This window comes from Cricetulus griseus, chromosome 9 (assembly GCF_003668045.3).
Source record: "Cricetulus griseus strain 17A/GY chromosome 9, alternate assembly CriGri-PICRH-1.0, whole genome shotgun sequence".
In the NCBI taxonomy this organism is placed as follows: Eukaryota; Metazoa; Chordata; class Mammalia; order Rodentia; family Cricetidae; genus Cricetulus; species Cricetulus griseus.
The window spans coordinates 26804456-26824850 of NC_048602.1; the positions used below are offsets into that span (position 1 = coordinate 26804456).

Below are 20395 nucleotides of genomic sequence, written 5' to 3' on the forward strand. Positions count from 1 at the left end.
AGGAAGTAACCCAAAGGGTACTCAAAGGAATAAAATCTGGCAGATGGATGTGTTCCATTTTGTAGAATTTGGAAAATTAAAAGACGTACACCACACCATTGACACCTATTCAGGTTTTCAATGGGAAATTGCTTCAAGTTTGGAAAAGCATGATTTGATGCAAGTTATGCTTCATGGGTATACCTGCACGAATAAAGACAGACAACACTACAGTAGATTTGCCTAAGAAAATTAAACAGTTTTTTGCTTATTGTAATCTAAAACATATTCCAGGTATACCACACAATCCTACAGGGCAGGAAGTTATAGAAAGATCAAATAGAACTCTAAAGGATGTGCTAAATAAACAGAAAGGGATTATAAAGAACCCCAGAAATCGATTGCGTGGTGCTTTATTGACTTTGGATGAGAAAGGAATAACAGTTGCAGAGAGACATTGGAGAATAGAAAAAACTATGAATTAAATCGGCCGGTGTGGCTCAAAGATATGTTGACCCCTGAATGGAAACCAGGACCTGAATTACACTGCAGAAGAGGGTTTTGCTTTGTTCCCACAGGAAAAAAAAACCTATGGACACCATCAAAATTGACAAAGATTTGATTTGAACAAGACACCACCTCTTAATTAAAAGAGGTGATAGTTCATCAAGCAGCATAGCCATTTAATCTAAGCTAACCTATAAAACTAACAAATGCTTTTCATTTGATCAGATACAACTTGCCAAAGGAGAATCTCCCCAAAAAATTTAGAGTTGGGGAAGGGTTTTATTTTTGTCATTTCAGGAGAATAAAGGTATCCAGTGAAGGAAGCTGAAGACCACTGGACAATTGAGACATCTGAAGAAAAAGTACAAAGCATCCAGAAAAATTGTCCTAAGAAAAGGAGTAAACTGGCCTCTTGGTATATCATATTTCTAACAGGATAAAATTTCATAAAACTTCCCAAATGTTTGTTTCTGCTTTTCCTACAGACATATAATGCAAATGGTCTTTTTTGTAGTTCCAGTCCAAATAAAGATTAAAGCTGGCTTTGAAGTTGGGTTGTGGGTCTCTCCTTCTTTAAACCCAAGCTTGATTGTTAAAGAGAAATCAAAAATCTCTGTCTCATGTCAAAAGAGCCACCTGCTATGGAACAAAAGAAAAACAAATATTGAAAGACTATTGTATTACCACTAATCTCTTAATCCTTTGGTTTTATATTGACTTTTAAGAGCTTTTCTTGAAGCATAAATATTATATTTATATAAAATTTTTAAGGTTAATATATATGCATTTTAAAGTTTTTGTCATGATATTAATGGTCATATAGAGTACTAGCTAATTCTAGAAAAAGGTTTCTTCTACCTTCCTGTACATGACTTTGGGTTTGAGTCTCTACTAGTTTTCTCCAGGGAACCATGGCCACACCTAGCAGTGACCTTTGAAGTCTCCAAAGGGAGAATGGGACCCCACAACAATTTCACCAGGACTATGATAACATCATCAAACTGAACAATACCAACAAAATATCAGCTTTGGATCACAGACACTGCTCAGAACAATTTTGAGGTGGCCAGCTGAGATGATCCAGTCTTACAGACTGCTCTAGCCAGGACCTGAGACAAGCCCTGCCCTGTCCCATTATGCAGAGGCTGGACAACAAGTGATACAATTAACCCAAATTTTTCTTTTCAGGATCCCCTAAAAATGTTGTCACCCCCAGACAGCAGGAAGTAACTTTAAGAACATGATGCCCACATTCCCAAGAGGTGGGACAGGTGGTTTTTGGTCGATCTTTGGGATATGGATATTTGTCATTGCTGACAGGGACTGGTTAAAAACGTTGTTGGTTGGTCCTGCAGCGGGTGCCCAAGCCTCAGAGCCCTCATCCATCCGGCTGATGGAAGCAGAGGCAGACATCCACAGATATACACTGAACTGAACTCTGGCACTTAGTTGCAGAGAGGGAGGAATGAAGAGTGAAGGGGTCAGTACCAGGTTGGCCTGAACAAGGGGGGACACATCGACCCCAGATGCTGTCTGGGAGGCCAGCACAGGACTCATCCAGAACCCTGAACATGGATGTCAATGAGGAGGCCTCTGCACTCTAGGGAGCCCCTGGTAGTGGATTAGTATTTTTCCCTGGTGTAAGAAGGGACTTTGAGAGCCCATCCCATGTGAAGGGATGCACTCTTGCCCTGGACACATGGGGGAGGGCCCAGGCCCAGCCCAGGATGATGTGGTGGACTTTTCGGAGCCCCCATTGAGGGCCCTACCCTGCCTGGGGAGTGGAGGGGGGATGGGGTGGGGGGTAGTTCGGGGTTGGGTAGGAGGGGTATGGGTGAGTGGAGGGAGAGGGAGAAGGGATTGACATGTGAAACAAGCTTGTTCCTAATTTGAACTAATAAAAATAAAAAATAAAAATAAAAATAAACGTTGTTGGTTATGGTCAGGAAGAAAGTTGAAAAAAGGGATCAGATTCAAGGGGAGATACATATATGACAGGACAAAAAGGGTAGATTATTGAATCTACTCTGAAAAAAAGGGAGGATATAAATATGATAAGATTTAAAAAGGAAGATTATTGAATCAAAAAGGAAGATTATTGAATCTACTTCAAAAAAGCAACTGCTAGTTTTAAATATTTACATTGGATTGAACTTGTATATTGTATACAAATTGTATATATTGGCACAAATTTGAGATTAATTTTGTTAAAGCATACTGTACAAAAATTTCTAATATTCTTCAAGGTAAAATTGTACCTATACAACTCATTTAGCAATTGTGGAGGAGCACAGATCATGTCCCACCAGAAGAGGGAGTGGCCCAAGCTTACACCAGGCGCCCTTACAAGATGGCACTGGGAGGAAGCTACAGAGGAGAGGCTTCAAGGTTTACTGAGAAAAACAATTGGCTGACCACACTCACACCAGATGAGGTCATCACACTAGCAGACCATGCCCAAGAGGAGATAGGACACTAGATACATAATAGGAATGCCTTTAAAATTACTGGGTAATACTTATCCTGCCCTGTGGTTTTTTACTTTAAGAAGGCTTCACTGTTAAACAATTAATTGAGATCTTGCTTGACTTGACTCCCTGTTGCGTCTGATTGTCTCCGGGTTTCAGCGAGGCTGCAGGATGAGAGAACAGCACACTCTACCCTCCCCGACCTCGACCCAGGGGCCTCTAGAGACCCCAACAATGTAATGCAAATTTCTACTTCTTGAAAGTTATTACTAACTATATAAGATGATAAGGAAATGTAGCTTAGTAATTAGTCAACTATTACAATCAAACGTGTAGTCAGATTAGTCATGTTTTCAAGGTCAAACATATATTTTAGAAAGACAGGTCATCTTTAAACACTTCAGAGATCTACACAATACGGCATTTAAGATATTTTAATAACATAGGTCCTCTTTTTTATGATAATGAGACATGTCTGTTCCTGGCAGCACCAATATACTTAAGAGAAGATGATAGGCATCTAATAAACTCCACATGGTTTACTTTCTTTGTGGCAAAAGTAAGCCACTGGACAAGAAAGTGCCCCTGCCTTGACAGTATGCTGTCCAAATTGGACAAACAGGACACCAAAAATAGTGACTGAAAACCTTGCCAAAACAAGGTGGGACAGACCTTCAGAAAATCCTGCTTCACAGAAAAGCCTGTCAGAGACGCTAGGCTGGAGACGGTGCTCCAGTGTTTCAGAGGACATTTGGGTGGCTGTCCAGGCAGCCAGCTGTTTGTCATTTCTCACGTATTTTGGAAGTCTCTTGCTCATACTTCCTGCTTACTCAGTTAATATTATTTCCTTCTTGGGTCTCTGAGGAGTTGAAACCTAAATACCATAGTTACAGTTTTCATTGTTTACCAGAATCAGAAAAGACACTCACTAAAGGGGTATAAAGTGTAAGAGGTTGAGAGAAATAAAAAGATAATTTGATAATTCAAATTATAATAGAAAATAAATTAGGTACAAGACTTTGGACTCACCAAGATGGAATAAATAATGGAGTATTCTCTCTGAATTGTCAAATGCAAATGGACTAGACATTGTTGATGCGCTTATTTCATTGTATTTATTATATATAATTCTTCTTATGCTAGTTATAGCCTTTTCTTTTCATATTAGACACAAAAAAGAGAATTGTGGTGATATATTCTTTATGATTTATTAAAGCTTGCCTGAGGATTCAGAAAGCAAAGCCAGCCATAAGCTATAGAGATCAGGCAGTGGTGGCACACACCTTTAATCCCAGGACTCAGGAAATAGGCAGATGGATCTCTCTGAGTTCAAGGCCACCACGGCCTACACAAGAGCTCATGCCTTTCATCCCAGCACTTGGGAGGTAGAGGCATGAAGATATGGTTGGGCAGAGAAAGGAATAAAAAGCAGGAGACAGAGCTTTTGCGTCTGTGGATTCCTGGAGACAGGGCTGCCATTTCAGTTTGGTAGAGGTTGAATCTACTGGCTTGGCTGCTTTGCTTCTCTGCTCTTCAGTTTGAAGCTTGAACCCCAATATCTGTCTCTGGATTTTTATTTTTCATGTTACATTTCCCAATCTCTCTGCAGACTAAATGTATGGTTTTGTACAATTCCCAGTCTCTCTATGAGTGGCATTTACTATTGAAAGTTTTATTTCAGAAATCAGTATGGCAGTTTCTCAGAAAATTAAGACTCAATCTACCTCCAGACCCAGCTATACCACTCTTGGGCACATACCCAAAGGATGCTCAACCAAACCACAAGGACGCTTGCTCAACAATGTTCGTTGCAGCATTATTCATAATAGCCAGAACATGGAAACAACCTAGATGCCCCTCAATTGAAGAATGGATAAAGAAATTGTGGTACATTTCCACAATGGTGTACTACTCAGCTGTAAAAAAAAAAAAATGACTTCATGAAATCTGCAGGCAAATGGATGGAACTAGCAAAAAACCACCCTGAGGGTTACACCCTGATGTAACCCAGACCCAGAAAGACAAACACAGTATGTACTCATTCATAAGTGGATATCAGATTTAAAGCAAAGGATAGCCAGAATACAATCCACAGCTCCAGAGAAGCAAGGAGGACCCGAGAGGGATGCGTGGATTGCCCTGGGAAAGAGGATTAGATGAGATCTCCTGGGTAAACTGGGGGAGAGGGACCAGTAAATGGGAGGAAATGGCGGATGAGAACATGAGGGAACAAGATGGTTGAATTGGGGGTGGAACAAAGTGGGAGAGCAATGAAAGAGTTATCTTAATAGAGAGACCATTACGGGGTTAGGGAGAAACCTGGTGCTAGGGAAGTTCTCCTGGTGCCAGGAATCCTCAAGGATGACCCCAGCTAACACTCCTAGCAATAATGGAATGGAGAGGGTTGCCCGAACCCGCCTTCCCCTGTAATCAGATTGGTGGATATCAAAACAGACATCACAGAGCCTTCATCTAGTAACTGATGGAACCAGACACAGAGATCCACAACCAAACACCAGGGAAAGCTCCAGGAATCCAGCCGAAGAGAGGGAGGAGAAACACATGAGCAGGGGAAGTCACGATGATGATGGAGAAATCTACAGAGTCAGCGGAACCGAGCTCGTGGGAGCTCAAGAACACTAGACGCACAGCCTCCACGTGACCCAACTGGGCCCTGTGCATGTGGAAGACCGTTGTAGAGCTTGCTCTATCAGAGAGGTCCCTAGAGGCAGGAAGAGCTTCTATCATGGTGCATGAGCTTAGCTTGTGGAGCCCATTTCCTAGTGGGATTCCATGCTCGGCCTTGACGCGGGTGGGGAGGGACTTATTCCTGCCACCACTTAAATGTGCCAGGCTTTGTTGACTCCCCATGGGAGACCTTCCTTGCTCTTTGGGAAGAGTGGATGGGGGTTGGGGTAAGAGTGGGATATCCCTTTGGGATACTCCCGCAAAGGGAGCGGGAGGGGAGAAGGGGAGGGGAAGAACGGTGGCTGGAATGTAAATTGGAATTTTAAAAAATAGAATTAAAAAAATTTTAGTTGGAAATATCACAATGCAGGGGATTAGTCCCTGCTCACTGCTACTGTGGATGCGATAAAATAATGTGATAAAATAGGAAAAATAAGTGAGGTGATTAAAAAAAAAACTTAGCTGGAACCAATATAACGTCAGTCATAATTATTAGCACTCTGGTACTGGTGTCAGACCCTGTGTGGAATTCAGACAGGAGATGGGGCTCGGGTGGAGGAATGAGGCAAGGAGGAAACGGAGCAGAAGAGATAAAATTGACAAAGGGGCGCGGCTCGGGCTCAGCTGGTAGAAAGCTTGCCTAGCGGGCCTCCATGTCAAGAGCCGCACAAATGGTGGCAGCCACCAAGTAACCCAGGAAGAGAGGGGTCAGAGGGATGAGAATTTCAAGCTCATTTGCAAGCTATAAGGAGGGTTCAAGGTCACCTTAGTCCAGAAGATTCTGCCTCGTGAGATAATATACGACTGAAATGCATTACATGATCTTAGGAAAACATTGCAATAAAGCTAATTACGTTATACATAATTAATGTTACTATTTAAAAGAAGGTAGCAGGTGAAGGCACCGATACACGAGCCTGAAATCCTGGGACAGTGGAAGGAGAAAAACGACTCCCCAAATTATCCCCTGGCATGTGCACCTTGACAGACAAGTCTCAACACATGCACACAATACATACTAAAATGTAATAACTGAGTATAACGTGTAACCTGAGTGGTCATCCTCGCAGTCGTGACCAGGGTAAATATCCGTGATGGCAACCTCTGCTGTCACCTGCTCGCTGCACATGGGAGATGGCATTTTGAGTAACAGGGCAAAAGACCTTCCACCGCAAAGTCTCCGGGATACCACGTAATCCTGCAATTGGCAGGTGACCTCGGCAGCAACTGCCACTGACCCCACAGACCGTTGGCCAACACTCACTATCTGCGCATGCGTGCCTCGGGAAGAGGGGGAGTAATTGCCATCTCGGGGAGCCAATGAGATTGCAGCGATTCTCCAGACTTATCCAATGGAGTTTGCAAAGGGTTCTCAGAAGCCAATGGGACGTCGAGTGTATTGTGTGGCCGAGGGTGCCTCTTTCAGGGACCCTGGAGGAGACAGACACGAGACAGGAACATATCAGGAAGCACCTTCCAAGCCCTCGATCTGGTGAGGACACTCTGGAGACACAAAGATTCTGCTGCTTAAAAAGAAAAGCAGCAGTGAGAGAATAATCCCCGGGACCTGAGGAGAGAGGCCAGGGAGGATGAGACAGGGAAAGACAGGGAAGGGAGAGACAGTCTTGAGTCTGAAGGAGGAGCCTGGGCCTGGAATCCTGGTCCTCGAGAGGAGGGGGTTAGATATGTAGGCCTGAGTTTGAAAACAGAGACTAAACTCTTGGGTCTGAGGGAAACTGGGCCCTGGAATCCCTAATCTAAAGGACGGGGGCTTTGATTTTAGGAAGCTGGGATTGTTCTCTGGGTCTGGGATCTCAAAATCTCTGTTCTGGACGTTGTATCTCTTGGAAGCCCTGGGGAATAGATGGCCACCCATGACCCCGCGGTTGCTATACTTCATGGCAAGGTGCTGAGTTTTCTGCACTTAGTCCTGAAGATAGGAACTGGGTGACGGGAATCTTAGGTCCTCTGGGGTGGGAGGAGCAGAAACCAGATGTCACATTCCTAGGACAGACAAACCACAGCCCTCAGAGTTCGAGTTCTGGGGGAGCTGGGTTCTGAGAGCCGAGATCCTGAAGCCTGGAGAAGGTTCTGAGACTTGGAATCTGAAGTCCTGAGGCTCAAAGCAGAGGACTTCCGGGCCCTGCAGCTAGACACTGAGGGAACAGAGTTGCAGGATTCTTGGTGTAGGGAATCCATGGATGAGACTGAGAATTGCAGCCATAGAATATATAACTTCCAAACAACTCCGGACATACTGGCTTCACATTCAAGTATACCCTAGAGTAAGCACAGGCCAGAAACAAAGACAACCCTGTCTGTCTGTCTGAATTGTCTTTGGTCTCCATCAATTCCCAGGTCCTGATTGGCTCTTCCCAACTTGAGAGAAGCCATGGCAGCCTGCTTCACCCACTGTTTACTGCTCGTCTTCCTCGTGGGCTTCACGCCCTACTCGGGTAAGTGTTATGATAAAGCTTAAGGGGACCTTGTATGGGGGACCTTGGACGATTCCATGGCAGGCGAGGGTGACCCAAGGCGGAGGGACAAACATGCCAGGCAGACAGAGCTTAAATGAGAAGTTATATTAGAAAGGGGATGGAAAGGAAGGAAAGAGGTAAAGAGACACAGAGACAGAGAGGACAGAAGAGAGGAGGAGGCAGGAAATGTCCTGTCTGCCCCAGGGGAACAGCAGGAAAGGAGAAAGAGAGAGTGGGAAGAGAGCTGGAAAGGAGGGGAAGGGAAACATATGGGCAGTTAAGAGAGCATAAGTTGGCAGGGATCTGTCTTTTAATGGGGTCCTTTGAACCTGCTTGCAGACTAGTACCCACGGAACCCTGGGCTAACCGGAGTACTGCCTGAGTGCATTGTAGCAGGCGACAGGGACAGGCCAGTGTAATGCCTGAATCTAAGGGACTCAGCCACAGAGAGTGTGACTTAGAATGTGTTGGCTCCCTTAGCAGAGAAGGGGGGGTGGACAGCATAAGGGCTCCCTGACTCTCACAAACTCAGGTGATTTTCCTCTCCACAGGTACTCTGAAATGTTACAGTGGGAACATAGTGGAATTTGGTGGTGGCTTCGCTCAGGAAACTGTTAAATGGTCTCCAAAGGACACCATAGAAACTGGACCTAATGAGACATGTCAGGAGACTTTCCTGATGATAGACGTAGGTATGTGGGATGAGATGGCGGGCCACACTCCTGCATGGGGCCAGTCCACCCCTGCCCTGGATTCTGTGTCCTGTAGTTGCTGCCCAGCGCCCCTCAAGCCTGGGCTCCTCTCTCTGTGCCTTGTTTCTGGGCCATGACGGGGATATATGAGGTAGCCCTGTGCTAATTAGTGGGGGAAAGCCCTGAGCTTGGTCCCCAGTACCACATGACCTGAGTGTGGCTGCAGCTGCCTGTAATGGCTGCATGGAGCAGTGGGTGGAGACAGCCAGCTTCTTCTGCAGCTGGATAAGGACTTCCAGAGCAGCCTGGACCAGATGGGACTCGGGGTTGGGGAAGAGTGAGGAAAGGTGATGGGAGAGAGGGAGGGAGACAGGGAGGGGGGAGGGGGAGGGGGAAGGGGGAGGGGAGGGAAGGAGGGAGGGAGGGAGGGAGGGAGGAGGGAGGGAGGGGGAGGAGGGAGGGAGGAGGGAGGAGGGAGGAGGGAGAGGGGAGGGAGGAGGGAGGGAGGGAGGGAGGGAGGGAAGGAGGGAAGGAGGGAAGGAGAGAGCTAGGGAGGGAGAGAGTTAAGGAGGTACAGTGGGAAATGACCAATAAGGAGTCAGGTAGTAATATAAAGGTATTTAGAAGGGAAAAGCCTTACATACAGAGCGACCTAGCCAGCCAGTGTGGAGGAAGTCTGTACAGCAAACCAAAAGGGGAAAAATGAACGTGAAACCCCACCAACTGAAACTCTTACTCTACTTCACCCTGACCTCACAGGCGTGGTCAGGTAGACCAGTAGCCAGCCCCTAAGCAGGCATGGCTACAGGTTCCCCTACAATTCCCTTTTTAGTCTAAAAGAGTATTAAAACTTAACAGTGTAAAGAATCCAAAATTAACAATCGTAAAGTTGAAATATAAGAAGACACAACAATTTGCTTATGTCACATCCTAACTATCTATTTTAACTAAACCCTAAAGACATCTGAAAGAGGTGTCCAAGCCTGAACACCTCCTTCCAATTCTGTCAGGCAGGTCTTTATTGGCTGTGTGGGACTCAAACATAAACAGTTAGCAGAGAAATGTTTGCTTGTAAGCCGGGCGTTGGTGGCGCACGCCTTTAATCCCTGCACTCGGGAGGCAGAGGCAGGCAGATCTATGTGAGTTCGAGACCAGCCTGGTCTACAAGAGCTAGTTCCAGGATGGCCTCTAAATCCACAGAGAAACCCTGTCTCGAAAAACCAAAAAAAAAAAAAAAAGAAAGAAAGAAAGAAAGGAAGGAAGGAAGAAAAATGTTTGCTTGTGTATGTACACATATGCAACCATGGGAGCATAACAATTATGAGAGGGTGTACACCTTGAAAGAAAGATCCAAGAAAAGTCAAAGACAGTCCTCAAATTCTTCTTTTATTATGTATTACATCAATTGTCTTCTTGATACAATTCAGAAACACTAAAGTTTAGTTAAATAATGTGCTTGGATTTTAGAGGAGGAAAGCCAAATCCACCTCTAAATCCAGCATTGGTTTAATTGAATAGGGACTAGGAAATGAAGAGAGATAGAGTTCTCTGAGAGATAGCTGTAATGTTTTCATATGGCATGTTCCTTTTGTTTGATGGTTATAGCTACCTTCTCTTCTTAAGCATCTACCCATGCAGTGTCCTTTGCCTTCTGGAGATGAGTTTTCCCGTGAAGATAAGAGCAAAACACTTCCCTTTCCTTTGGGAGGTTTCTATTTGGTTTATGAATTATACCTTAGTAGAATACCTGTCATTTCTCCTCGTCGAGAGGTTTTTCCTTTTCCACTCAAATCTTGATCAACTTTGATGGTATCCAAAGATTTCTTCTCCTGTGGAAACCAATGCAAAACCCCTACCCTATCGTAACACATGTCCTGGTTTCCATACAGAGGTTAGTACATCTTTGAAGTATACCGGCTGATTCAGTTCAGCAGTTTTTTCTGTAATCCAGTGTCTTTCTGCAGCTGTTTGTCCTTTTTCATTGGCATTAAGAAAGTTTCGTGTTAATAAAGCATTATGCAACCTATGTTTGGGGGTTTAGTCTTCCAAGCTTGTTTGTTGAGCCATCTCCTTAAGTGTTCTATTAGATCTCTCAACCACTGCTTGTCCTGTAGGATTGTGTGGTATAACGGTGACATGCTTTATATTATAATATCTGAAAAATTGTTCCAATTTTGTAGAGACATATGCTGGAGCAATGTCAGTTTTTATTTGTGTAGGTATACCCATAACTGCCATCACTTCTAGCAGGTGTGTAATAACAGAATCAGCTTTTTCAGAGTTAAGAGCAGTAGCCCATTGGAACCATGAGAATGTGTCTAAGGTATGATGCACATATTTCAAATTTCCAAACCCTGCAAAGTGAAAGACATCCATCTGCCAAACCTCATTTCTCTGAATGCCCTTATAATTACAACCTGCTGGCAATGGAGTTTGAATATAAAAGGAACAAATAGGACAGTTTCTCACTATCTCCTTGGCTTGTTGCCAAGTGATGGAGAAGTCCTTTTTTAAGCCTTTGCTATTTACATGATGTTTCTTAAGAAATTTTGAGGATTCTAGCACATTCCAATTAATAAACTATCAATCTCATCATTGCCTTGTGCTAGTGGGCCTGGCAGACCCGTATGGGATCTGATATGTGTAATATACATAGGATTACTTCTGTTCCTGATAGTTTCCTGCAATTGTATAAACAATGAAGTTAATTCTGTATTATCAGGAACGAATTCTGCAGTCTCAATGTGTAACACGACTCTCTCTGAATATTGAGAATCTGTAACTATTTTGAGAGGTTCTGTAAAATCCATAAGTACCATGAGAATTGCATATAATTCTGCCTTCTGTACAGATGGACTTTGAACTACTTTACTTACCTCACCTGCTTTATAACCAGCCTTACCTGATTTGCTGGCATCAGTGTAGAAGGTAAGAACTCCAGAAATGAGAGTTTGTCTTACAATACATGGAAGAATCCAGACATTTTTATGAATTTAATTCTGTCAGTTTTGGGATTGTTGTTGCTAATTGTTCCCAAAAAGCCAATAAGAGCTATTTGCCAATATTCATTATCCTTCCACAAGGAGGAAATTTCTTCATTAGTTAAAGGTATTATAATTTCTGCTGGATCTTTTCCAGTCAGTTGACCAAGTCTTAATATTCCCTTTAAAATCAAATCAGAAATCTTTGCTATATATGTCTTTAACTTTTTATTCTGTTTATGTGGCAGAAATAGCCACTCCAATATGGTGTCTTCCCTCTGCATCAGAATCCCAGAAGGGTATTCTCTGGATGGCAAGATAACCAGAATATAGTCTAAATTAAGGTTTATCCAATCTACATGTGCATCCAATATTCTGTTTTCTACCCATTGTAGCTCTTTTTCTGCCTCAGCAGATAATATTCTCAGACTGTTTAGGTCCTTATCACCTTTAAGGGCCATTTTAAAATGTTTTAAGTCATGTCCTTCTACACCAATAATCGTCTGTAGTTGAGAAATTTCCCCTAATAATTTCTGAAGAGAATTAAGAGTTTGATAATGATCTCTCTGATTTTGTACATTCTGAGGTCTGATTCTTTATAAGTCTATCTTGTAACCTAAATAGTTAATAGAATTTCCTCTTTGTATCTTTTCTGGGGCAATCTGTAACCCCCAACGAGGCACAACTTCCTTCACCATGTCAAACATACCTTCCAAAGTTTCTTTATTGGAATCTGATAAAAGAATATCATCCATGTAATGATAAAGAAGACATTGTGAAAATTTCTTATGAATTATTTCCAAAGGTTGCTGTACAAAGTGCTGACACAATGTAGGACTATTTAGCATTCCTTGTGGCAAAACCCTCCACTGATATCTCCTCACTGGCTATTAATGATTAAGAGTTGGTACAGTAAATGCAAATTTCTCTCTATCATTTTCCTGTAATGGTATTGTGAAAAAACAGTCTTTTAGATCAATGACTATAATAGGCCATCCTTTAGGTATCAAGTAAGGTAATGGCATTCCAGGTTGCAGAGAGCCCATTGGTTGAATTACCTTATTTATGGCTCTCAAGTCTGTCAGCGTTGTCCACTTACCTGACTTCTTTTTTATAACAAATACAGGAGAATTCCAAGGACTGCTAGATTGCTCTATATGTCCAGCATCTAGCTGTTCCTGTACTAACTTTTCTAAAGTCTCTAGCTTCTCAGAGGTCATAGGCCATTGTCCTACCCAAACTGATTCATCTGTAAGCCACTTCAATGGCAGGGGCTTTGGCGCCTCTGAAGGTCCATCATTTGTACCTAGTTTCTGTACAGCATGGATGGTTAGTAAACATTTTCCATAGCGTCTTACCAGTTCTTTTCTACTATCTAAAGATTGTGCATAATTTGTATCCGACACTGGAGGAATATTAATCTGAGTATTCCATTGCTGTAAGAGATCACGACCCCAGAGATTTATAGCAATATCTGCTACATAAGGTTTCAGTCTCCCTTTCTGTCCTTCTCATCCAATGCAGACCACCGAGTGAACACTCTGTCAAACTATAGAGTTCCAATTCCTAAAAATTGTACATTTGCCTCTCTAAGAGGGCATATCTGAGGCCAAGACTTTTGGATAATAATAGTTACATCCACCCCGGTGTCTACTAAGCCAGTAATAACTTTATTATTAATTTTTACTTTCAACTGAGGCCATTTATCATTAATAGAAGCTTGCCAAAATATACATTCTCATTTTATCCAGTCACATTTGATTCTTCATCACTAATCAAACAGCCATCTAGAGCAGTATCATTTTTCATAATAGGCAAAGAACTATCTATTTGTCCTGTGAGAGATTGTCTCCCACTGCTACTGGGAATGACTGGACCTTTCTAGATGTGGGAGCCTTCTTGAGGCCCCCTTCAGGGTTTCCCAGCTTGAACAGGTTTCCTTGCATGTGCCTGGTCGATGTACATTCATTGCTCCAGTGTCTGCCCTTACCACATCTTCTACACAATCCAGAAGGCAGTGGCCTTCCATATGAGGCATTGTTAGAATTCGTTTGTCTACAATTTCTCTTAGTATGTCCCATTTTACCACAGTTGAAACATCTAGGTTCCTGGCGCCTTCGTGGTCTCCAGGGGAAGGCTCTTCCTACCCAAGGTTCTGTTTCATAGTAGGTGTAACCTCTAGACTCTTGGTACCTATGTTGACCTCTGTAAGGTGCTTCTCCTTGCCAAGCCCTTGCATCCTCACCTCTAGAACTTTTAATTTCCTGTTGTCTTCTTAAACCTTTCAAAATGGCTTCTCCTACCCAAGCTCCAGTGTCTTGCACATTATAGTCAATGTTGGCTGCATGCAAAACCCAATCTTCTAGCGGAGCTGACCTGATCTTTAAAGGCAAAAATATTCTTTTACATATTTGGTTTGCATTTTCATGAGCTATTTTATATATAATTGATTGTCTTGTTTCTGGATATACTGCCATAATTAACCTTTGTAAGAAGTCCTGGAACTGTTCTGTAGGTCCCTGTTCTATTCTGGTATAAGCTTGTAGGCATTCTCCTGGCTCAGGAACCTTATCCCAGGCTTTTAATGCTGCTTTCCTACATAGGGACAGTATATCGTCATCATATTCAGCCTGAGCCTCTGGGTTAGCATAAATACTTTGACCAAGAAGATTTTCTAGAGGGGCTTTAAAATCTTCCTTTATGGTCTGATGCTCTATTAACTTCAATCATTCCCTCACCAATGCCTTCCACTGGATTGGGCACGAATTCTCAAGTAAGGGTGCTACTAATCATTCCCAATCTATGGGTATCACTCTGTTGAAGGTTGCTCATGAATGTAATAGCTGTTTTATGTATGGGCTATGGAGGCCATATGAGACAACTGATTCTTTAATATTCTTAAGATCCTTCAGTTGTATAGGTTGCCATTCATAAGCCATTCGTCCATGAGGGTGTTTTTTAGAAGTTGGCTTTTCTAACATTGTGGCTGGGTTCACTAATGGTGTAGGAGTAACAACCTTAGAAGAATAGTCATGATACCTGGGTGGAGTAGGTGCCTGGGACTGGAGTGATTCTGCTTCTGAGGCATCCCAATGATCTTTAAGCCTAGTAATGATATTCTTATGAAAAGATAAAATCTCCTCAATCATAAAAGATTCCAAGCATGTAAGTGTATCTGTAAATTGCTCTAACTGCTCCTCTACACATTTTTCTAGGTCTTTAATACGATCATCCTTAGGCAGCATCTGGATGGCATGGAAACTGCCTTCTAGGTATTGGAGTCTAGATTCGAGGTCATGATTTGCTGATTTTGAGTTCTCAGCAATTGTCCTTATGGACCTATGTAATCTGTCAGCCCTGTACTGTAAATTATCTTCCAAACATTCAAATCTAGACTCAAATTTGTGATCTGCTACCTTGGATTCTTCAATAATTGATTGACTGGCATCTTATCATAAATGTGCTGCATCTCATCTTGAGTAATAGACAGCTCTGTCTTTAGCGTATTAGACACAAAGCCAAGCTTATCATCCAATTTCTGTTCCACGTGCTGCAGAATAGTGGTCTGACCTAATCTGTTCTCTAAAACATCATTGTGTAAAGCTGTTATTTCCTGCAAGCAGGTGGTGAGGTTATCTCTGTCCCTGTTCCTGAGCCATCTGGCTAGTAATATTATTTGTAACAGCAAGCTACCTGCCATTACATCATATACACCAGTAATTGGCAGATTAGCATCCTCCTCAAACACTGAATTCAAATAATAAGCAAAAATACTACTAATTTTAGAAAATGATAAATATTCCGCCATAATTTTACCTGATTTCTACTCCAGGTGCAGCAGCTATATTTGACCAGCAGGTGGCACAGGTGTTCAGTTAGTCCATGGCATTTGGCAGTGGTGGTTGGCAGCTGTGGAGAAAGTTCACAAAAGTGGCTGTGCTTATCTTAGAGACCATACAGCCTTGCGGCCAAAACCACTGAATTAAGGAGTGGCTAAGGCCACTGCACTGACCCTGCTGAAAGCCGGGACCTACTCCATAGGCCTACTAGGTTCAAGAGCTGAAGGTCTCCAGGAGCGGGTAGGCCACAGTCTGGGATGGTCCCGAGCGCACAGTGGTGAAACCGTAGGAGGTCTGTGTGAGTCTCCAAGCTGGACAGACGGTTCTAAGCAGCTCAGTGGCAGCGGATTGGCTGGGAGCCGGAGGGACCTGTGGAGAGAGGGAGCTTTCCCAGCCTAGGCTACTGACACGGTTGAACCCACAGGCTGTCCCAAATGGGGTGTAGGTATATCCTGCTCCTGACAACCAGAAATAGTGAGAAATTACCAATATGGAGTCAGGTAGAAATATAAGGGTATTTAATAGGGAAAAGCCTTACTTACAGAGCAACCTAGCCAGCCGGTGTGGCAGCGGTCTGTACAGTGAGCCGAAAGGGGAAAAACAAAAGTGAAACCCAGCCAACTGAAACTCTTACTCTTCTTCACCCTGACCATGCCCTCCAAGACATGGTCAGGCACACCTTTAGCCAGCCCCTAAGCAGGCACCGGTACAGGTTCCCCTACAAGAAGGGAGGCAGGGAGAGAGGGAGGCAGGGAGGGAGGGAGCGAGGGAGAGAGGGGAAGAGGGAGAGAGGGAGGGACAGAGCTAAGCCACTGAGTCCTTTGCAGCTTTCCAGGGCAGAGGGAAAAGGAGAGAGAAACAGCAGAGGGACCAGCTGTGGGTGTGAAAGGCACAGGGTGGGGAGAGGAACCCACCAGGGTAGAAGTGATGGTGAGCACAGAGAGGCTGCAGCCTGTAGGAGGGGCTCAGGGGACACTGTGCGCACACAGTGAGCAACAAGATCTGCAAGGGGCAGGACAGAAACAGCCAGGCTTGAGCTTCAGGCTTTGGCTCACACAGACCAGGCTGTGTCCCATTGTCACTGGGGATTGTGCTCTCCCTGTGACTGGCAACAACAAGGGACCCAAAAACTGGGCTCCCAGACATTGCCATCCTCCACATCTGATCCTGGCTTCCATCTTGTTGCCCCTAAGGTCCAAAATCTCTCCTAGTGGGGAGCAAAGGCCCCGGACAACCTGGGGAGTGGAAAGAAGATCGTGTCAACCTTTATTCCCAAAAACCTGGAATAGTGGCTGCCGTGTATACAAATTTCTGTGAAGAATCTGAGTGTAACAATGCTACCAGTGATGAAGTCCTAGTTGCCCACATTAGAACTCCAGGTATGTGATCCAGGGACGCAGAACTTCAGGTGGCTGCCAATGGGTGTCATTGCGAGTATACTGTTCATCCTCTTCCTTCTCTCTCCTCAGACTTGCCTGACACAAGCACCATCAAATGTCCTATCTGCTTGACGGATGAGAATTCCTGCCCAAACAACTTAGCCTACTGCCCTAATAAAACTGTTTGCTACTCAGGTAGCTTTAAGATTACAGGAGGTGAGTGCTTAAGGCTGCACCCCCAGGATGAGGGACGCTGACTCCAGGGACTCAGCAGGAGGGATGGGGGCTGATTCCTGGGTCTGAAGGGGAGGTCAGAGGTCTGGACTGCTGTAGCAGAAAGAGTGTGGCTGGAGTCTAGAACCCTGGGTCTGAGAGAGAAATTCCAAACTCTGCTCCTGGGTCCACAGGAGGATGGCTGGAACCTGAGCTGTTGGGTATGAGGGTTTGGGTTTTTTGTTGTTGTTTTATCATTTATTCTTTTTTAATAATTTATTTAATTAAATATTTAATTATTTAATTAAATAATAATTAATTTATGGTATGATGGTATCAGGTCTCCTGGAATCAGAGTTACAGAGAGTTGTTAGCTGACATGTGGGTGCTGGGATTTGAACCTTTGTCCTCTGGAAGAGCAGTCAGTGCTCTTAACCCCTGAGCCATCTCTCCTGCCCCCTCTTTTATGCTTTGTTTGTTTTTTGTTTTTGTTTACTGAATTATCCCTTGCCCCTGACTGAATCTTCATCTTCTAGGTGGGGTCAATAAAATTTTTTACATTAAAGGATGTCTGGACTCAACTGCTCCAAACATATTTAAGAGAGAAGAAAGAATAGGGATCTTCTCAGTTGTGGAAACAGCGAAGTCACTGACTGCAAACTCATTCTCACATCTGTTTGTCCCTGGCACCTCCCTGGCTTGGGTGTTAGGGCTGGGGCTCTTCTTAACTCTTCATCTGTCAGGCTTTGTTTTCTCTGATGAACCTGTTTCCATGTCATTCCTCGTCCCTGTTGGCCCCCATACCCTGCTGTCCTCTGCTGTCATAACCTAAGACCTCACACTTGGAACTGTGGATGGTGCTGTCGCAGTGCTGACAACCCCTCACCCCACACATTGCTGCCTCTTGTATTTACATATGAGAGCCCCTGACCTCACTGTGCAGAGAGGGGACATCCACATATTGGTCACAAATGTGGAATAATAAACTCATTGTTTTTTCTTCAAATGCTTGGTTTTTGTTTTGGGTTTTTTCTTTTATTTTAGTTAGAAGATTATTTTACATGTCAATCCCAGGTCCCTCTCCCTCCCCTCCTCCCTTGCCCTCCCCAACTAACATCCTACCTATCCCATACCGTTTCTGTTCCCCAGGGAGGGTGAGGCCTTCCATAGGGGGTCTTCAGAGTTTGTCATATCTTTGGGACAGGGCCTAGGCCCACCCCCTTGTGTCTAGGCTCAGGGAGTATCCCTCCATGTGGAATGGGCTCCTAAAGTCCATTCCTATGCTGGGGATAAGTACTGATCCACTACAAGAGGCCCCATAGATTTCCAAGGTCTCCTCACTGACACCCACATTCAGGGGGTCTGGATCACTCCCATGCTGGTTTCCCAGCTATCCGTCTGGGAACCAACAGCTCTCCCTTGTTCAAGTCAGCTGCTTCTGTGGGTTTCACCAGCCTGGTATGGACCCCTTTGCTCATCAGTCCTCCTTCTCTGCAACTGGATTCCAGTTCAGTTCAAGGTTTAGCTGTGGGTGTCTGCTTCTACTTCCACCATTTGCTGGATGAGGGCTATAGGATGGCATATAAATCAATCATCAATCTCATTATCAGGGGAGGCATTTAAGGTAGCCTCTACTCTGTTGCTTAGATTGTTAGTTGCTGTCATCTTTGTAGCTCTCCAGACATTTCCCTTGTGACTGATTTCTCCTTAAAGCTATAATGCCTCCCTCTATTATAGTATGTCTTATCTTGCTCTTTCTGTTCTTCAAAAATATGGAATGCTTCATGAATTTACATGTCATCCTTACAGAGGGGCCATTCTGATCTTCTCTGTATTGTTCCCATTATAGTATATGTGCTGATGAAGTGAGCACCAAGTGCTTGTTTTTCTATAGGACTAGATGAACAACACTAGTGGATTCCAATGAGAGGCCCCACTGCCAAGGCCTGGCTTCCATGATAGCTGGCAAAATGTTTCCAGGGAAGACTCACACACACACACACACACACACACACACACACACACACACACACACACACACACACACACACACCTCTACACCGCAGATTGGAACCCCTTGACCAAAGTATGGACGTCAACACAGTCCAATTTGATGAACCAATGGGTGTTATATCAGTGTCATTTACACGAATATGTGTGGGTCAGGAATCACCTAACAGTAGCAGAAATGACTCAAAAGCAGCTCATCACCAGAGCCCACCCGTGAATGAGTGACAGCTCACAGAGCTGGGAAACCCAGAGCACACTGCAAAGCCTGCAGGCAGCTCAGCAGGCTGGAGGTGTCTTTTCCAGGTGCCTCAGTTGGTCTAAATCTCTTGCAGGTGTCTCCTCTGGGTCCTGTTTCTTCAAGTCAGCTGGTCTGGTCTGAGTCTCCTTTGCAACTTTTACTGCCTGCCCTGTCAGAGAGGGGCCTGGGGGTCTGGTTGGCTTCCGAGACTTCCTGAAACTATTTTGACTTGTTCTGCTTCCTGCTTAAGGAACTTCCTTGCACAGTGGAATGTTTCCAAAAAGAGCTGACTGGACTCCTGTGGAAACATTAGATTTGAGTAGATTTAGGAAGTAATGGTTTCATGTGGTATGCATTCACCTTTTGTAGGGCAGATGTTAAACTCATGGTCAACTTGTAACAGAAGTAACTATCCCACAAGACTGGGGAGACTTGATTAGAGCAGTATTGTTGGCTGGTCCTCAATTACAGTGGTGGACCTGGTGGAAGAATGAGTTTAGGGCCATTGAACAGTGAAGTAGGGCTACAGGCATTGAAATTTCCAAAGATCACTTTCTCAGAGAGGGTGATGTACAAAGACAGTCTAAAAACGATAAAGACACATTGTCTCTGTGCTATGCAACAGCTTTGAATGCTTGATTGTATCCTAGTCGTTCTACCTTCTGCCTCTTCTCCTACTGGAATTCTTACACAGAGAGGAGATAATACTTTGGAATGGGTATTTTTGCCACACTAATAGGACAAAAATTAAAAACCTATGTAGAAAAGGTTTCTGAATTGATTCTAAAAGGAAATAGAGAATTCCAAAATTACCAGAAATGAACCCAACAGAAATTATAGTACCTCTGACCAATGCTGAAATATCCTCATTATGGGTAGAAAATAAACAATGACAAAGAGTTTTCAGTAATTTTGGGGGGAGAA

General features: G+C 43.9%; 1 protein-coding gene and 1 non-coding gene across 2 annotated transcripts; one reads left to right on the top strand and one right to left on the bottom strand.

The window, feature by feature from the left end:
- Positions 1-7026: 7026 nt before the first annotated feature.
- LOC113837345 (CD177 antigen-like) lies at positions 7027-18229 on the top strand. Its single transcript, XM_027431133.2, has 6 exons — positions 7027-7134; positions 8001-8098; positions 8671-8811; positions 16825-17010; positions 17101-17226; positions 17760-18229. The coding sequence occupies exons 2-6, from the start codon at positions 8035-8037 to the stop codon at positions 18053-18055; spliced, it is 813 nt and encodes a 270-aa protein (XP_027286934.1). The 5' UTR covers positions 7027-7134; positions 8001-8034; the 3' UTR covers positions 18056-18229.
- Positions 18230-18989: 760 nt separating this feature from the next.
- On the bottom strand, positions 18990-19096 carry LOC113837354. The gene has a single exon (XR_003487953.1). It is a non-coding gene; the product is annotated as a U6 spliceosomal RNA (small nuclear RNA).
- Positions 19097-20395: the final 1299 nt, after the last annotated feature.